The 21,070-nt window shown below is 36.8% G+C and overlaps 1 protein-coding gene across 1 annotated transcript in view; it reads right to left on the bottom strand.

Annotated features, from left to right (window-relative positions):
- Nucleotides 1-21,070, bottom strand: part of osbpl6 (oxysterol binding protein-like 6) — a 93,321-nt gene that overhangs the window by 49,059 nt on the left and 23,192 nt on the right. The window contains exons 2-9 of the mRNA XM_058787167.1: nucleotides 16,224-16,501; nucleotides 7,649-7,771; nucleotides 6,653-6,706; nucleotides 5,977-6,090; nucleotides 5,556-5,726; nucleotides 5,143-5,251; nucleotides 4,739-4,842; nucleotides 4,037-4,129 (exon numbers count right to left, since the gene is read on the bottom strand). Coding sequence (XP_058643150.1) covers nucleotides 4,037-4,129; nucleotides 4,739-4,842; nucleotides 5,143-5,251; nucleotides 5,556-5,726; nucleotides 5,977-6,090; nucleotides 6,653-6,706; nucleotides 7,649-7,771; nucleotides 16,224-16,370 — 915 coding nt within the window. The 5' untranslated portion in view covers nucleotides 16,371-16,501. The remainder of the gene's footprint in view (nucleotides 1-4,036; nucleotides 4,130-4,738; nucleotides 4,843-5,142; nucleotides 5,252-5,555; nucleotides 5,727-5,976; nucleotides 6,091-6,652; nucleotides 6,707-7,648; nucleotides 7,772-16,223; nucleotides 16,502-21,070) is intronic.

The following is a 21,070-nucleotide window of genomic DNA, read 5'->3' as shown; positions in this document are numbered from 1 at the left end:
TTTTCTCCAACAATTAAAATTAACGGATGCTAACATGGTCTTCTATGATGTGCAACACAAAAATCTCTGAAAAAGTAGTCTGGGGTTTCATGACCCTTTAAAGGTTAAGTAACTTGCATTGTTTTACTTCCTTGTTTTTGACATATCCGACTGAACTACAAACTTTCCAGTGATGTCTGTGAGAAGGATATTAACTCGACAAGGTCGCGCATGTGCGCCGCCACGTGCTCAATCCACTCAGCATGCTTTGCTTATCAGCTCGCACACATCAGTTATACAGACGTTAATAATGAATGTTTAACATTATATTAACTGCATAGATATACTCCGTAGACATCTTTAATTTCTAATAATAACTCCATTCTGCTGTCTGTTGTTCTGTTGTCGGTGTTTCTTTGTCTGAATACGGCACTTATTGGTTTGGTATTGGGGCATTTTAACGAGTACAAGTACAAGTACAAGTACAAGTACAGGAGCTCAGTATCAGACCCATCCTATTGGGCACATCCCTAGTGAAAACTAACCGGTGCTGAAACAGGGGGTTTTATGACCATTTAAGGTTTCCAGTCCAAGTTAAACTGGCATGTTTCTGAATGTCACTGACGTAATTCTAAGGCCTTGAGCTAATTCCATTAGGTTGTTACTTGACTTAAAGTGTAAAGCCTTGATGGCAGACATGATGAGGCACTGACAGAAAACTGATGCCCAGTTCTATTTCTGGCATACTCCAAATGAATTTCGGTATTTCCGCTTTGATGCTTTCAGTGTAGACAGCTTCAAGCGGTTATGCCCGGTGTAGACCACATGTATAAGAAAAGCAGATAATTCTGTTTCTATGCTCTATTAGACATTCCTGGATCAAAGGCGCTGGATCAGCATAACATTCAGGTTTTAAAGGTAAATCAGGAGTGTAGCATTCCTGTCTGGCTACTAAGCAGATGATTCCATCATGGAATTTTAATAGGGTGGATATCAAGGCTGTCTGATATAAGATTACTAGCGACATTCGCCACAGTGATGCATGTCAGTGAGCTGAATAGTGTTTCTATTAATCCTGCATGCCTCAGGTTCACATCTTATCTGAGATCACTTTACACCCAATCTGGCATTTGTCCCTACTGCGTCAAACTGGGTTTTTCTAGTTTGGAATTTCAAATCCCAGCTTTTCATCCAACCCCATTCAGGTGTGGGGAGGAGAAGAGATGTACTGTTTATATCTGTTGGACGGTGAGCAGTCATTTGTTTGTTTTGCAAATCCAGCAAGAGGTACAGCAATCTAAAACACTTGTCTCACTGGTTAAGGGAAGCTATCAAGATGCCATCGAGATGCATTATTTATTAAAAGGCCTCCAGGAGTTAGAGTTCATTCTACTGGGGGAATGACTACCTCCTGAGTCCTGTTTAGAGGCATCTCAACAGAAGACCTGTTTACTGGTAGTTTGGGCTTCCCATTTACATTTTGGTGAAATTTTATAGCCTAGAACTCATTAAAGCCAATGCGATGCTAAAAGCAGGGTCTTGAAGGGAAGGAATAGTTCAGTCAAAAGAGAAATGCTTTTTTTCGCCATTTACTCACCCTCTTGTTGTTCCAAAACTGAATACCTTTTTGGGGGTTGGACATTTGCAGGTGGCCTTATTTTAAGATCTTTACAAATGTTTGCCATATCCGACAATGAGATGTCAAGCAAGTGGACTATAAGAGAACTACTGGTTATTGTAACCCCAGTTTACTAAGGAAGAGCCTGAACGTGTGATGGTATAGAGATTTAAGGACTGCAAAACAGATGTGTGTACAATGAGAGTCTACATAGCCCCATATCACTCTCATCTCCCTCAGAGAACTTGGGTTATAACAGTAACCTAAAGCTATTTCTAAAAAGGTCACACTGACATAATGTTTTGCAGCAAGAATGTAAAGCAGCACTGCATGCAAGGGATTGAGAGACTACAGCATGGTGATGTCATGGTGTAACACCAAGATAACATCACAGTGAAGGTTCTGCTTACTTTAGCACTGTGTGACTGTGGAAGTGACTGGACCTGGGGGTGAACACAAGAGCCAGATACATATTTAACCAAACACACCTCAAGAGTTACTCATACACACATCCTATTATTGTCAACATCAAAGAAAACCTTCCCAATTTATTACACATGACCTTATTAGGGAATGAAAACAATAAGGTCTACCAACAGCATATGTGGATCTGTCCAGTACAGAAAATTATTTTGTTTTGTCACTCAGTTTAAAAACAAGCAAACATTGTCCAAGTAAAAAAGTAATATATTTAAAATACATTTATTTCATGCTAAGTATAGTTCAAATCTATTAACATATTTACTGACATATTGCTTGAGACTTACTGATATAAAAATGATAATTAAACTGTAATTGGAGGACTACTTGTGTACAATGTTCATTTCTTTATATAAAGCCTAAAATGTGTTTTAATGTCACTATTGATGAGGATTATATGATCTTTGATCGGTCTTTAAATGCAATAGTTCCAAATCTCTCGATCAAATACAGAGTTCTGGCATGAAACTCTAGATGGCGCAGTCCGATAGGTCTAACTCAATCTGATCTAATAACATCATTATCACATGGCACAGCTGATTGGTTCTGTCCTGTATCGGTAGCCAATGAGCTCTCTGCTCAACATTCAAATATGTGACTAGTGCTTGCTGTAGCAGTTTGCAGCGTGCTTCAGAAACCCTCCTCCTTCCCCAGCTCCACTTGTATAGATCTGCTACGAGGTGATTCGTGTATGCTATGGGGGGGTTATTTCATGTTTGTTATATTTGCAGCAGCAGTATTTCTTACATGCTCACAGCAGCATGTTGTGGATGTATTGGCAGTAGCAAGTCTCGGGAGCACAGCAGCAGCATCAGCAGCGTAGCTGATCTATTCCGCCAAGACCAAATTCATTAACATTGTCATGTACATTACCATGCCAATCCCTCCGAGAGTTGTCACGACATAAATATACTTCAGTTCATCTTTAGTTGGACTTCAGCGCTACTTCCACACAATTAAAGTGCATTAAGCACAAAATTAGTTGTTCCAATTTAGCAGACTTTAAGTATACCAGTTTAGTATACCAACAGTACAACTGCAGGGTATTTTTATTTAGTACATAAATATGTGAATGTATTTGTAGTATACTTAGCATGAAATAAATGCATTTCAATTACATTTTAGCATATTTATTTTTCACTAGGTTGGTTTTACAGTAATGCATTTACGATGAAAGTCTATAGGGCAGACATTCTTTAAAAACAACATAATTTTACACATGCAACTTTAGTATCAAATGTCTTGTATCTCATATATAACCTTCATATGTTTCCTGAGTTGTGCTCAGCTGTGTCTTTTCATTCTTAATTAATGATCCAAATAAATGACAACAAAACATTTATGAGAAAATAAAACAGAAATGGCCATTCCCATTCGCTCACACTCTTTTGTCTGTAGCGATCCATTATAAATGGAAAAAGTCCTTTAAACCATGGATATGCTGTTAAAGGTTCAGAAAGAGTTTAAATGGTATATAATGGATCCACTGAGTCAAATGTCAGGCCTTCAGAGTGTTAGACCGCAGCAGGCGGTGTCTTCTGATGCTTTGGCAGAGGTTAAGGACTGCAATAATGAGGTTGTTCAGAGGGTAAGTGGTCATGCGTGTGTGCGTGAAGGTTAAGGAAACTGACACACACTAAACTCTCTCAGCTGCAGTCCCTGCTGCACTAAACAATTGAGTCACTTGTGCATGCAGTCACACTTTTGACATTTTAAACTGATGCAGATGCCTGAATTGCAATGTTGGAACAATGCTGTACAGTCTCAGTAAAGTATGCCAGATTGTGGTAGTCTATGAACCAGTAATTGCAGAATGCAAACTGCATTCAGCAATGTTTGCACTGTTACCTTATTTGCATCATTTCAGTGAATCGGATGCTAAAATGATGCAGACAGTGCAATAAATAATTTATAGCTAAATTCCTCTCAGTGTTGATTGTGGGTGTTGTGAAGATGTACCTGCTGTTGCAATTTTGCATCTTTGCTGACACTTTTAGTCCTCCATCTTCTGCTGACTCGCTTTTCTTTCTTTGTCAAATCTACACAGTTACTCTAAATTACATGGACACATACACACACGCAAAGCAAAGGGGTGAGAGGGTTAATAGTAGAAAACTGAAGCACTGAAGCCATTGGCAGTGACAAAAGAAGATGTTGTAAATGTGTGATGAGATTTTATGAAGAGGTGATGAGAATGACATAAGTGAAAATACTGAAGGAAGAATTATGCTGTTGTGTTGGAGGGGTTGAAATTAGTTTGAGGGTTAGAGATATCTGAATTATGTAAAGCTGCTGTATATATCATTGAGCTGCATTACACTCTCAACCAATTCCCAATTCAAGTGATTTCTTTTACTTGTACAACCCAATGAAATGGCTGAGTATTAATATAAACACAGTTTATATATATATATATATATATATATACACACACACACACACACACACACACATACACATGTGTGTGTTAAGCGAATGTAAACAGATGGGACGAAACATCAGATACTGTTGGTGTCGGAACCTGTGAATAGGTTTGCAGTGTAAGCGCAGCCAAAGAGAAACACAATCTGTCTGCAACACAATCTGTACAAATATACTAGACACCTAGAAGCTGTGTGTGTGCGTGTGTGTGTGTGTGTGTGTGTGTGTGTGTGGATATACCTGCATGTCGGTGAAGTTTGGAGCTGACTGTGTCCTTTGTAAGATCTCCAGACTTTGTAGCAGTTGACTCAATTCTAAAAGACTAGACTGGCAGTAGGCAAGTTCTGAAATATAAACACACATGTTGTCTTCTGCAGGTTTGTGTGAGACTCAAATGTAGTTTTTTAAAAATACGACAGAGATTATCCTTTACCGACAGTACAAGTACTACCATGATGTCTAAATTATTGTCCAAAATAATATAATAATAATAACAGTTATTATTTTTTTTCTATTTTGTTATGCCTACACACACACACACACACACACACACGGTTTCTTTGTGGTAACACGTGGCACTGATATCTTCTTGACGGGTTTTGTGAACTATAAAATAAAATCTTAATTACTGAATTGTGTGTTACCTTCTGCACACTTGTCCATCTCCTCTGACTCCTGTAACCAGGCTGCCACTTTACTCTGTCCATTACTACAGGATGGCGGCAGCTGCCAGGGCAGACTACTGGGTTTACTCTGCTGAAAGGGTACATACACACACATGTTTACACAGCTGTCTGAATGAAACTCAACTTTGATTTATGTTGTTGTTATAGTCAACATGAAACTACATTTGTGACCCATAATGCTTCCATTGGGAACTGGAGGAAGAAAAATGAAGCTAGAACTGAATGTAAATAAAATGTGCGCAATATGAAGAGAGGAAAATAAATTTTAAAAAGCATAAAAATAAACAGAGTCAAATTTGATTTCAAGTTAACTTTAATTTATAATTACTACAAACAAAAACATAAACACACAAACAGAAGACAAGAATGACCTTGTTTTGGTGTGTGCTAGAAGGGGTGTTCTGGGGTGACTCTGCGCTGGCAGACGGAGGGAAGGTCCGTAACGTAGCATCACGAGGAGAGCGAACAATCTCATTCTGACGGAACAAGCGATGGTGACGCAGCTTGCACACCCAGATGTCGAAAACATCTGGAGACTTCACCTTCAAGGAGAAAGAGACAGAGACAGAGTTAGGAGACAGCCAGTTTACAGCATCAAGAATAAATGATTGAGACATGAAAACAGTTTCCAAGACAGATTTAATGTGACCTTTACATAACAAAAAGAGAAGAAAAGATTAAAAAGAAATAAAAATAAACCCCAAAGACATAAAAGTGCCTGAAGCTGAAGAAACGCTGCTTCTCTCCACAATATTTCATTGAATGCACATACAGACCAAGCAAATCACAGACCTTCAGATGGTAAATGTGCTCTTCTGTGTCCAGATCTATGCGGCGAGCTCTTTTCTTGATGGACATCACAGACAGACCAACATCTATACTGCCATGAAGCTTTCCTTTCTGAATCTGAAACAAACACACACTCATTTAATACTCATGTCCTGCTCAAGTTGTTCCAAACCTGTATGAGTTTTTTTTTCTTCTGTTGAGAACAAAAGAAGATATTTTGAAGAATGTTGTGAAACAAACAGTTGGTCCTCACTGATTTCCATGGCATGGAACATAATACTATTGAGGTCAATGGGGACCAGACCAGTTTGGTTACCAACATTCCTCAAAATAACAGAAAGGAAAAAAAAATGCTCAACAGAAAAAAAAAAAACTCATACAGGTTTGGAACAACTTGAGGGTAAATGATGACATAATGTTCATTTTTGGGTGAACTATCCCTTTAAAGCGCATTTCAAAGTAAAAGGTCTCCACACACACATTCACTCTGTCCTTGTTGCGTCAGTGCTTAGTGATGTTTCTGCTGCTGAGTCTGAGCTCATCTGAGTCACGCTACAGCGAAAGCAGGCAGCCAATCACGGCTCACCGTCTCTCTCTGACCAACCTACACAACTCATCATTATTATTCACAGAGCAGCACTGCAAGCACTCGACAGGAAGCCATTTAAAAGAAACTCACATCTACAGGAGATTTGGAGTACTTCAGGATCCCATTATCTAAAACGAAAAATCGCTGTGTAGAAGACAAGAGAAAAAACAGTATCTAATTAATATTTACTGTAAATACCAATTGTAATGAATAAAGTTATGAAATATAAGTAAAACATTGTTAATCAACACCCAGAATAAACATAAGTGGTTTAAGCTGGTCTCCTAGCCTGGCAAAGCTGGTTTAACCAGCCTGGGGTACATTTCCCACACAACGACATAACTCGCTGATTAATCAACATAGTACAATGCATTGCTGTGGAAACGAACTAGCTAGTCACGACGCAAATCTGCAGGACCAGGCAGTTTTAGCAATGTGGTTTGAGAAATTCAGCTTATCATCAATTGCAACTACAAGGTTTCTGTCCGTTTTTGAAGGAGTTATGGTTGATGAGCTTAACTGGAAGGTGAAATTGTGATGAAGTGATGGGTTTGTTGAAACCACAACCAGTTCTGTCTTAGCCAGGTTGAGCCAGATTAATAAATCTTATTTAATAATTTATTTATGTAATAAGTCAGATAAATCTTAGCCAGATTTATCGTGGGTTCCCTCTTACACCATACTCCGGGTTCCTTAGGCATTTGTGCACATGTGCACTCTTCAAAAATGGCGCTTATTAAGGACACGCTAAAATACACTGATTAAAATGCATTTATATTTAGACAGAATGGAATATATAGATTGTTCTGCATGTTAGCTTGCTTATTGCACCCAAGAACATAATTTATTTTAGCCTATATGTCTTACTAACAAGAAACTATGCTTCTAACCACAGGTCGAGAGCTGTAGTTACAACCACGTAAGTTTGCGACGCTGTTTGCGAATGTTCGTTTGAACTATGGTTTCGGGAAACACCGAATTGTTGAACTATGTTGGTAACAATGGAACTTGTGGCTATACTTGGCTAACTATGCTTTTGGGAAACGCACCCCTGACCAGTGGAAACCGGTGGTAGTCATTTCCAACCTTGTGCCAGCCCTTCAGAGGCCATTTCCTCTTCTTCAGCATAAAACCTTCATGTTTCTCTGGCCTCTGGATATGAGTTTGACCAATCCTTAGCCCCTCGATGATTTCCCAACTATCCGTCTCCTACAAAGGGAAAAACAAGATGAAAACAGTGGGAGTGTTAGTATGAATATGAATGAATGAATATACACAGTTAAGTGTTGTAGCAGCTACATTAGTTTGTGGAGGGAAAAAAACATCACAGTAAAAAAAAAAAAAGATTTTAGTTTGAAATTGTTTATGGCTAATTTCACCAACTGATCAAAATGCCAAACTCATTAGAAAGATTTTAGCATGGTAATGGTTATGAAAATGTATTTGGTCTTGGCGGAATAGATCTGCTACGCTGCTGCTGCTGAATTGCTGCAGCTGCTGGTTATTGTTGTAGTTGTAGATTATTGCTGCTGCTGCAAGCAAATACGGGAACTTGCTACTGCCAATGCATACGGTGATACAGTGCTGTGAGTATTTAAGACATACTGCTGCTGCACAAATAGCATATAAAATAATCCCTCAACAAAGCTGGACAAGAAGATAAACAAAACAACTAAAATATGTATGCTGCTTTAAGCATGAAAGCATACCGCTGCTATATAATAAAATGCTTGAAATCATACCTTTAAGACAGAAGACAGATGAAAAGATAAAACCCCCCAGAACAAGCAGATCTATTGCCAAGACATATGTACTGCTGCTTCTCCAGAGAGCCATGAGACCACGTGTTTGCGTGTTCGTATTTTAATGCGGTGTCTGCCTGCATGCTACTATTCTGTAAAAATTATTGCTATATTGCCATCTGCTGTAAGCCCTGTTAAATAAGCAAAAGTAATAGAATGCCTATTCACCTAAAGAGTTCGCTTACCACCCCTGTGTTACCTTATCACTGAAATTTCATGCAACTAAAGTACTTCCTACTGCCGCTGCTAAATTAGCAATATAATTTGCTAGCATTCTGCTGCTATTAAAATTCACTAACAATGCGATCTGAATAGCTATGCATACTACTGCTACAGCTGCATAAATTACTAAGAATTGCTAATAAACCTCTTATTAAACAAGCAAACGCAATCAAATAATGCATATTTCGCTGAAGAGATCTACAGTCTATCTACTGCCGCTGCTACCAAAAACATAATTTAATTGCTATGCATACTGCTATTAATTCATCTGAATTTCTATGGATACTGCTGCTACACTCCATGAAAGTACTAGAATTACTGTAAGCCCAGCTGAATAAACAAGTACATTGCAGTTTAAAGTGCCCTATTATTATGCTGCAATGTATGGGCTACTAATCTGAACTGATTTATTACTAGTAGTACTGTCTTTATATATTTTAAACAAATTCATGAATCATTATCTTTAAACTATCAGTAAACACGACTTTCATAATAAACTTGGCATAGAAATGCCAAGTCATTTATTGCTGTGAATATCAACAGTTACGTTAATACCCATCAGCCTGTGCCATCTAGAGTTTCATGACTGAACAATACATATAATCAGCATTTTAGAATAAACAAAGGAATTTCTGCCTTCTTACTATTGATTAGGCTTTACTCTGCAGTTATTTAATCAACTAAACAATTATCTTTTATGTCCTCAACAATGACATTCAAAAGAACAGTGAATTGCAAAATGCAGGCTAGTGGTCCAGCGGATCACAAAACTCATGGTTCAGATCATATTATGGATTTTAAGATGCTTTTGAATCCAATATAATGATACACATAAAAAAGTATCTTTCTGTTCACTTAAGCAACTGTATTTACAAGAATACTTGTCAAAACAATATTTTGTGATAATTTTTCTGTACGTCTACATTCAAGCGCAAGGAAATGTGAAAGAGACTTAGAAACATATGCAAATGATACACTTTCTCTCCATGATGGCTAATCTTTGCAACTAATCAGTGAACCCTATGTGTGCCGAATTTACAAGTATACTTGCTGTATAAAAACTATTGAACTAATAGTTTACTGAGATTATACTTCAACTCTACATTCATAATCTAAAAAGTGGGTATGAAGTAGATAGTCTACCTGTAAGTTCACTTGTAGTATAGTTCACAGTATACTTGCAATACTAAACAAAAATAGCTGAAAAATATAATTTAATACCATTACACCTGAAGTACACTTTAGTTTATAAACTAAAAAGTGGGCCAATTTAGTCTCAAGAAGTATTGAAAGTACACTGATTTTGTACACTTGATTTATACAGATTTTTATTAATATAAAGTACACTTTATATGTATTAAAATATGCTTGAACATTACTTGAGTTTACTTAATAAAATGAACTTGAAGTATGAATCAGAATGGTGACAGCTGCCTTAGCAAACATCGCTAATTATTTTACATTAATGACAGCTAACATTCTGCTGGCACTGTCACCATGGTAACAGCTGACAGAGAGGTGAGGTTAATTTGCCCTCTTGCTGAAGTGTATTAATCAGTATTCATCTGTATTGATCGGTCAGTGCGAGTAAACCGCTCTCACATTAGCTGTGTTATATTTTGTAGCCACCACTCGTTTTATTTAATGCAAAACAAAATATTAAATACTTTATTCTGTTAGTGAAAATACTGGGTATAAGGGGAGTAAGATAGAATAAATTGTGTATTATTCAGCTAGTTATGTAATTTCAAGATGCTGGCTAGCTCTTATTAGGCTGCTAACATGACATCATCACCATCATCATCATAAACATATCAGTACATTTCATTTCTTTAGGGCTAAAACTTTTAATTAAAAACAATGTATATGTATACAAGGTGTATATAAAATGTATGTATACACCACTTCATTGGCGGTAAAATATTGGCGGAAACCACAAAGTCTATACAAAAATATGTATTAATTTCTTCAGTATCGCTTGTAATGTTTATGGAGAGTGCGGTGTCATCATTTGAATAAGCTCCCACTTTGTTGAACATCAATCTATTACAGTAATTTTATTGATTTAGTCGTCCCGTAACAACTGTGGGTGGCTGTTGCACATGTCCAGCAGTCCATTCCTGCCTAAGTGAACAGTTCTTAGCTGTAATTGGCTGTGGATCAGACTTTATTATTATGCCTTGCTTTGATCAACCAGGTCAGTTGAGAGGAATGTGACCATCTCTCTGTCTCTGCACCATCACATGGTCCTGAAACTGAATGGAGTATTAACCTACTGCTTACAGCATACTGCACAGTACACACCAAATACAAATAAGATATGTTGTATGCACGGCAAGAACACTGTCTAAAACGTTAATTTGAACATGCATGCCAGCAGAAACATTACAAGTCGATTGCCAAATGTCTTTCTGCTGTGCTCTGTGTATACGCGTTATATGGTATTGAGTGTTTCCCGACGCTTCAGTTCAGTTTGCAATGAGAAATTGCACTTGCCTGTCGTTGTTCATGCTGCAGTTTATCAGAAGAAAGGGTCTGATTCAGACCATCTGATGTCATTTTAAAAAACAGCAGCTCAAGCATCCCTTATTCAACATATCTTACAAGAAAGTATTCTCGCAGTTTTATTCATTTGACCACTTCTAGAACAGGTGTAATAGTTCGTTTCTGGAAGCATCTTTGCGATCACGAATGCAAATCCATTCATTAGCATAGCAGCTTTGCACTTGGTTCTTATCAATCATTATATATTTTTTTTTTATTCATTTATAATGTTATGTTTTAATATACATGCTGCTAACTTGAACATTTCAAGATATGCGAGCAAAAAATGCTCCTGACAGTTCGGCAATACGACACGAGCAAGAGTGCTGTTTTTGTTTTGTTTCGTTTCTGTGTTCGAATCCAAATCCGCGTTGATTTGGGCGAATCACTGATTCACTGAGCCATTCATAAAAACAGTCATTTGATTCGCTCCTGAAGGATTCAGCTGTTTTGAAAGAATCGTTTGAATGACTCAGTGATTCAATCACAAACTTCTGCCACCTGCTGGCGGTTTTAAGTTTCCCATCTAAAAGTAGGCATATTACATTATTTTCCAACATATTTCTATATTCAGAATTTAGTATTTAAAACATTAATCTCATAACATTATTTATGCAATTATAAATACAGTCTAAATGTATAAATGCCACATCTAAATGTCACTTCATGCAGCTTCTGTGCAGTGCTAAGATGAGTTTTGTATAGATCATTTCATGGATAACAATAGCCAGTCATTCATTCACATTAATTAAGTTTTCAGAGAATAATATTGTCTGTTTTCACTTACATTGATTTATTTATAAAATTTTGATTCATTTTGTAGAATTGAATTTTAAATTAACACAATACTGCATGGTAATGTGATACTACTTGGTATCGTGATACGTCAGTTGGCATAGTATCGTAAGACATTTTTATGGTATCGTGACAACCCTAATATATATACATATATATATATATGTATATATATATATGTATATATATATATTAGGGGTGTAAATCGGATGGTTTGTCACGATACGATATCGATTCTCAGGCCCAGCGATACGATATTTGCCGATACCTCAAAAAATTCTACGATACGATTACGATTCGATACAGGAGTATATCGATCGATATTTCGATATTATGATATTATATACCTATTTTAAACAACAATCTACATTTTTATTAATTCACAAATGCAACCAAAATATATAACATGAAAATTTATCTGAAATTTTCACATCCTGTACCTCAATTGGGACATTCACAACAAAATAATAGGCTATACACTTAAATAATAAAGAATATAAACAATTGGAAAAACTATTCTGGCTGCTACTATGGGCTCAGTGCTAAAAGTATTTTCTACAGATAAGCAAATTATAAGCAATAGCAGAAAATAAATACAATAGAACAAAGACACAAGTTCAATAAACAGTGCTTTTCAAGTTTTTCAGCTCAGTCTAAAATAAATTTTCAGGTACGCTACAGAAATGTAATAATCAAATGTAAAATAACTGCATAGTCTTCACTGTATAAATTAAATATAGATTAATCATTTTTGATGTTACAAAGGTTATTTAGTCAGGAGCAGTGAGCACTTGTATTTTTCTTTGACAGCATTAGATTTATTATTAGTTTGATTTCACTTTAAGAAAGAAAGCATGGATTTAATATACTAATACACATGCGTTTTTTTTTTTCAACTGTTTATGTTAAGACATATGCCTAATCAACTGTGTTTACTAGGATATTCGCCAAAACGCACATTTTGATGTAATTTTGTCTGTATTTACTCATCCATGCACAAAAAAGCGGAAGAGAGCTCAATTTAGTATTTGCGCGGTGTAGACGCAGCAGTCTGTGTGCGTGCGCTTCAGATGTGTGCGCAGAAAACTTTTCAAACAGTACTCGACTGTTCTGCCAACAATCCCGAGCGTCTTTTATGCTCGTCGTACCTTCGGGCAGTCCTTCTATTGATTCCTGATACGTGACTTTGAATGAGAATGCACGCGTTGGCGGTAATGCATAGACGGACATTATGTGAAAATGTGGATATCGATATTTTACGCGTGGCATCGATGTATCGATCCATATCGATGAATCGTTACACCCCTGAAATACAGTATATATATATTAGGGCTGTCAATCGATTAAAATGTTTAATAGCAATTAATCGCATGATTGTCATGAGTTAACTCACGATTAATCGCAACTTAATCACACATTTGTATCTGTTCTAAATGTACCTTAAATTAATACTTTTCAAGTTTTTAATACTCTAATCAACATGGGCAATGACAAATATGCAATATATGTTTATTATTAGTCAAACCATAGTTAACAGAGCATGAAGACTAGACATGTTTCAAACATCATATGTTTTTCAAAGAACTTGTTCATGTCTATTAGACACATGAAAAAAGAACAGAAATACCAGGTTCCCATTACTTCTCTTTCTTTGCACTGAGCAATTTACTTACACAAACCAGTTTACATTTTCACACCACTTCCTCTGAACATGCAAAATGTACATTTATTATTTATTATTACATTTGTTTGCCTCTCTGTGCCCACATACTGTATTTTGATGCACCTAAATTTTTTGTTGATATATTTTACTGTTTCTGTTGTCAGACAACGGAATGAATATGAAATAGTGACTGAAACGCAACCCATTAAGACTACATAGCTCGCCCTACCAAGATGTTAATCTGCACAAAAATCCTGATTTATAATCCAGCCATCATCTGATAAAATCAAATAGGCTACACATAAAATAAATATAATAGCTGTGCTGTGATTTTGGCTATACTTGCATGTTAAATTAGAGAAGCAACATAATATATGTTTTAACTGAAAGCGGAGTTTTACATTATCAACCCATACACGTCCAGTGACCGCGAGCTGAAATACACACGGGACCGAAATGTCAGCTGTCATGAAAAGTATATGAACGGCGGCAATACCGGCGTGTTTAAGAAGAATAGTGTATGTATTCATACACACCCACATGAAAACAGCGGCGCAACCAGTGTTTATATAAAAAAAACAAAAAACATATCAGATGAATTCTGTGAGCGGAGGACGGGAGGGCCGGAATTTATGGCTGATAGAATAATTCTCTAGCATTAATTCTGCTCATAGCTTGCCTTGAAAAACGGAGACAGTTTGATATTTGTCATAGGGGTAGTAACACTGCAGGACTGTGCGCCAAATCTTCTGACACTGCCAGAATTTCGTCGGATGTGAAATATGATCGCAACAGCCATTAATCGGCTGTCGGTGAACATGTCAAACCAGCGATCAAAGACTACGGATTTTAGTTTAGGATTATAGGAATCTTTTAGGATTTTCAAAATTTGTCCCAGACGACCAAATCGTGGCCAAAATCGCACAGTGTGAGCCGGGCTTAAGACCAATACAAAAAAGGATTTTTAGAAATCTTGGCCAACTGAAAAGTATGAACATGAAAAGTATGAGCATGTACAGCACTCAATACTTAGTTGGGGCTCCTTTTGCCTGAATTACTGCAGCAATGCAGCGTGGCATGGAGTCGATCAGTCTGTGGCACTGCTCAGGTGTTATGAGAGCCCAGGTTGCTCTGATAGTGGCCTTCAGCTCTTCTGCATTGTTGGGTCTGGCATATCGCATCTTCCTCTTCACAGTACCCCATAGATTTTCTATGGGGTTAAGGTCAGGCGAGTTTGCTGGCCAATTAAGAACAGGGATACCATGGTCCTTAAACCAAATACTGGTTGCTTTGGCACTGTGTGCAGGTGCCAAGTCCTGTTGGAAAATGAAATCTGCATCTCCATAAAGTTGGTCAGCAGCAGGAAGCATGAAGTGCTCTAAAACTTCCTGGTATACGGCTGCGTTGACTGTGGACTTCAGAAAACACAGTGGACCAACACCAGCAGATGACATGGCACCCCAAACCATCACTGACTGTGGAAACTTTACACTGGACCTCAAGCAACGTGGATTGTGTGCCTCTCCTCTCTTCCTCCAGACTCTGGGACCCTGATTTCCAAAGGAAATGCAAAATTTACTTTCATCAGAGAACATAACTTTGGACCGCTCAGCAGCAGTCCAGTCCTTTTTGTCTTTAGCCCAGGCGAGACGCTTCTGACGCTGTCTGTTGTTCAAGAGTGGCTTGACACAAGGAATGCGACAGCTGAAACCCATGTCTTGCATATGTCTGTGCGTAGTGGTTCTTGAAGCACTGACTCCAGCTGCAGTCCACTCTTTGTGAATCTCCCCCACATTTTTGAATGGCTTTTGTTTCACAATCCTCTCCAGGGTGCGGTTATCACTATTGCTTGTACACTTTTTTTCTACCACATCTTTTCCTTCCCTTCGCTTCTCTATTAATGTGCTTGGACACAGAGCTCTGTAAACAGCCAGTCTCTTTTGCAATGACCTTTTGTGTCTTGCCCTCCTTGTACAACGTGTCAATGGTCGTCTTTTGGACAACTGTCAAGTCAGCAGTCTTCCCCATGATTGTGTAGCCTACAGAACTAGACTGAGAGACCATTTAAAGGCCTTTGCAGGTGTTTTGAGTTAATTAGCTGATTAGAGTGTGGCACCAGGTGTCTTCAATATTGAACCTTTTCACAATATTCTAATTTTCTGAGATACTGAATTTGAGATTTTCCTTAGTTGTCAGTTATAATAATCAAAATTAAAAGAAATAAACATTTGAAATATATCAGTCTGTGTGTAATGAATGAATATAATATACAAGTTTCACTTTTGAATGGAATTAGTGAAATAAATCAACTTTTTGATGATATTCTAATTATATGACCAGCACCTGTATATATACTGATTTGTTTTCCATGAATTTTATTTTATTATTAATCACTGTAGTATAAAACAATGTGAACCAAACTATTTTCAGTGCTTAGATGAATAGTTAACTCTCACTTGAAAGTGCTTATGTCTTGATTCATCTTGGAACTGGTTGGTTTGATTTCACAGCTTATAACTCTTTGTTATGAGCTTCTTTTTTTTTTTTTTGGTTAATCCACATGGACAAAAATAATCTGAAAATTATTTCTTGAAATGTGCGCAGTCACTGTAGCACAAACTCTGTCAGGTCTTACCTGTCGACTGTCTCTCTGAGATGAAGAGGAAGAGGATGCGCTCTTGTGAGTGGGGGTGGACATCCTGTGTGAGGGGGTGGAGCTCTTGTGGATGGGCGTGGCTCCCTTCTCCTCCAGGCTGGTGGCTCGGCTTTGATGGCGAGACATGATCACGGCTGCTGTCTAACTTCTCCTCTCTCGACTCTCTCGTCCTTTCTTATTTAGCGTCTCTTCTTGTCCCTCCAAAGCAAAGCATGACCAGTGAATCCTTGTGCAGCCGAACTATTGAGCACTTTCACCTGAAACACAAATTGTGAGAATTAGAAACATGCTGACACAGAGGTCATAGAGTTCATTAGCAGTGTAAAGATTTCAAATTTCTCACAGTTAAGTTTGCATACTGGCTCTGTGGTCACCGTTTCAGTTCACTAATGACTTCATGTCGCAATCACTGATGCAACGATTACGAAATATGAGATAAACATTGAAAACATTTAATGTAACACATTCAGTCTATTTAGCTACAATTATAATATGTAATCGTAAAATGTATTTAAAATGAAATACATTTAACAGGCCTTGGTGATATCAATTACTTTTATTACCTGTAAATTATATTTAAAAAAACTTCACCCTGATAAATCATTTGTAAAGCCAAATGTTTTTTTTCAAATGTTACTCCTTGAATATCAAATAACTAATGTTCATTTTCATTTCATGTTGATATTTCCAGCTATAGACTATTTAAAAATGCAATCTGTATATGAATAAGCCATTTTTTCTTATGTATGCTTTTTTCCTTCCAGCTTATTGGCCTTTTCTGTCTTTTTATTGACAAATCAAGCAGCGCATCTTGTCTCCTCAATGCCAGTTCATACGGCCACAGCAATAAAATGCACGGGTTATGAATGACACTAGAGGTTGGAAATTGGATGGGCATTGATCAGTGAAACTGTCCAATGAGCATTGAACAAGGCTCATTATGTTTTTCACCCTGTCAGTGTCATTAAGCAATGCTCTATGGGCCATATGACAGTTCTTGAGTTACAGTCTTCACTAGGATTGGGGATCACAAGAAATTTAATGATTCAGGTTTTGATTCCACTTCAGCTTAATGATTTCATTAACGATAGTTTTAACAGACCTGTGCCCCAATCTACATACTAAACAAAACAAAAAATGATATTTTAGTAGAATGTTATTTATTTTTTTTCCCCTTTTTAAAAAAAATTACAACTTTGTTTCAATATGTATCTTTAACTGACACATCCACATGAAAAAAACAGTTTACACTCATTTAAATCTCACGAAACACAAATTGTGGCATATATAAACAAATAACTCCAGACAGATTTATACGTTTTTTTATTTAACTGACAAACTGTAAAACGCAATATCAAGATGCAACATAATACAAAAGTATAGCGTCATCACTAAAAAGCAATAATATATGCCAGAAATAATATTTTAGCAGATACTGTAGTCCAAATTGACTTATAAATAAAAATATGAGTGTTCTTAACAGACCAAATTCCAATGACAGAATATAAGTGCAAAACATTTTTTCTGAACATTAATTATACCCATTAGAGAAATAACACACTTTAAGAACATACTGAATGTAATGCTTTTGGACACTTAACTGAATGTTAAAATGAAATGAAATGTTAAAATCTATAAATGCAGTTTGAGATTTGTTGTTGTTGACACACTTTTGGTTAAAGTGTGCTGCCAAATGTACTGACAAACATTTACGGTAAACTAAAATATACCTTGATGTAATTTCTACTGAAACTTGTATGTCATGTATTTAAATGTAATTAATTACACATTTGTAATGATGAAGTTGCAGTTTAGTGCAATTAAAGTAAATTACCGTAACTTTACATTTCATTCTGAATAACACACTATAATTAAAATTATAATCAAGTACTTTACATGTGCTTTAGTATGTTAGTCAACACATCAAAAATAAGTGTACCTTAAAGCACAACAAAAATTATGAAAATACATCGATTTAGCACTTAATTTCAAGTAAAACTTTTAATTTCACATTATTACTTAAAAGTTTACTTAAATATTTTAAGAAACAGTCATGAAAGTGTGCTTTCTTTAAGTACACTTCGGTGGCCTTTTATTTCATTGATATTATCTAAGTACAGTTTTTTTTATTTAAATATGTATTTAGAATTTGAAGTACACAACAAGTGTACATACAATGAAGCATACTTGTTACAAGGATAGTTAGTCAAGTGCTCCTGGAAGAAGTGTTTCAGTTGTTATAATTGGAACTGGCAACCCTAAGCTTGTGTGTGCTATACATGAAATGCACTGTTCAAATGTGCAAGTGTTTTTCTTTTGAGGAGGGAAGTATAATGTATGTTGTTTTGGACATCCTGTGAGTACAGTGAGTTATGAGTAACCATAAGTGTGAATGTGTGTCCTACTGTATGCGTTACAGTCTGTGCATGTGTCTTCCTGCAGCAGTATTGATTAGTCATGCATTATGGAGAGACTCTGACCAGCTTAATTAGACCCAAAGGAACACACACACACACACACACACACACACACACACACACACACACACATCCTGATGGTCCAGCGCTACAGTTGTATGAGACAGTTTAAGAAAAGCTGCTTCAAGAGTGGGCACAGTAACAAGCGAGATAACAGGATACATCTGTACCGGCCTTCCCAACACAAACATGCTTAGCAAGCACTCTGGGGAAAACACAAACACTGCATGAACACACACATCTATAATTGAAGGGCTTCCACCCTTCCTCCAGCACATTAACCAAGCAGTGGGAGCCCGGGGGAGACATGGGGAAACACGCATCAGAAGCTTGAATCGCCACGTGAAGTGTTAATGTTTCCATCAGCAATTTATTCGCCATTTTCCCTCCACAACAGCTTCATACTCTGATAAATGAAACCTGCACTGAGCTCAAATAACATCTCAATGAGTTGACTGATATACCGAATTGAAAGCAAAACTCGTTTATTGATCTGTTTTTCTCTCTGCTTTTAGGTCTTGTCACAGTTTACACAAGTGAGAAGAAAATTCTCCATCAGCGACACACACACACAGTCAGTGTGAACGTGTGAAACACAGCTGATATAATAGCAGCAGCAGACTCTCTGGAGACGGTCCAGTAAGGTTGTCTGCAGTTAATGAAGCAGGTCTCAGTGTTTATTTTTACCCTTACTCACCTTCTCAGCTCTAACACCTCTATAGGGGTCAACTGTTATCGGCCTGGCCGATTATCCGCAACGATATTAAGCATTTTTATGATTGAGTCATTTTCAAAACCGATTTGCAGATAAAATAATTTAAAAGCATTTAAAGAAAGTTTTTGTCAGAGCCCTTGTTATTCTTAATTTTGACATTAATTACATTATTAATGACATTTTTACACCAGAAGTATATACTGGTTCAAAATATCGGTTATCGGTCTACTTGATCTATAATAATCGGTATCAGCATCAGCCCTGAAAATCACATACAATATACATATCAATCCAAGATTGAGAGTGAAGGTGAAAAAGTTATATTTATGATGTACAAACAATGCATCAATATTGATATCTATTTGTTCTCAAATACACAAGGTCCCACGCATGACATGCAGAAAACAAAATATATATTGTGACCACAAATTAAGAATTTGTTCTAAGGCTGGGAATGATCACAATAGAATTGTTCAGTCAACATTGATAATTATCATGATAAATGTCATAATCTTTATTTATTAAGTTTAAAGGCAGATTTTTGCTCCTGAGTAAAAGCTGTAGAAACCAGCCAGTTAACTGTGGTTTTAAACTATTCTTTATAGTCAAAACATGACAAACACTTGGCATACAAATGAATATGTAAATATGAATATAATGAATGGCGTTTTTTCCCCGACATAAAAACATTCCTTTAATTTATTGTTTTAATGAATAAAAATTAAACAAATCTTATTCTTTGGAAAATAAAGGGGATCTAATATTGATAATAACATTGAAGACATTGTATGATTATTCCTTAAAGATAAGGTTTTAATAGTTTTAGTAGTAGTAGTCTATTGCGTTCTGCCCAATGTCTTCAAGTGAAACCGAACTTTTATTTTTACGGGTTGCCATGAATACCTTTACATTTCTGTGTGTATATGATGAGGATAGTTTTTCTCAAATGAAATGGTCAAACGCTCATGAAGTGACTCTCAGAGCAGTTCTGGAGATGTTGTTCATGTATTTATGTCCTCATTTAGTGAGGCGGCAGACGTTAATATCGCCACAAGCGTCACGCGGGCTTCTGTATGAGTAGTGAACAAACCCGCACGTCTGCGCCATACATTAACACAGAGACAGGCAGAAGTCATATTTAAATAGTTGTTTTGCGGCTTAATATTTACAAATAGGAGTGAGAGTGTGCTCACTTGTGTGTGCGCTTACGTGTGTGCGCGCGAACCGGGGCGGAACTCCGCTGTGCAGAGAGCGCGACCATGTAACGTAGAGACAGAAATGACATACTGTTGTGTAAATAAGATAAATAACATAAGGCTATTTAGCTTGTTTAATAAAACAACAAGGTATAGACCTGTTCTATAGGGAAGGTAACATTGAATGACTTCTTTTGTGGTCTGGCGCTATAGAGAAAATAAAATTAACTTGACTTTCAAGGGGGGTGGGGGGTGCCGCCCCCCTAAAATAATGGTAGGGGAAATACTGGAGTTTATTTGCAAAAACAGATAACTCTGTTTTTATTCATTTTCATAAATCATGTTTTTTTATTGTGTTAGTCAGCTGTATTTACAAAACAACCCAACTGCAGTTTGATTGATATTAATTGGAATGCTGGATTTAAAAAACAAACAAAC

Source organism: Onychostoma macrolepis, chromosome 09, assembly GCF_012432095.1.
Source record: "Onychostoma macrolepis isolate SWU-2019 chromosome 09, ASM1243209v1, whole genome shotgun sequence".
NCBI classification, from domain to species: Eukaryota; Metazoa; Chordata; class Actinopteri; order Cypriniformes; family Cyprinidae; genus Onychostoma; species Onychostoma macrolepis.
This window is presented reverse-complemented; position numbering and strand designations above follow the sequence as displayed.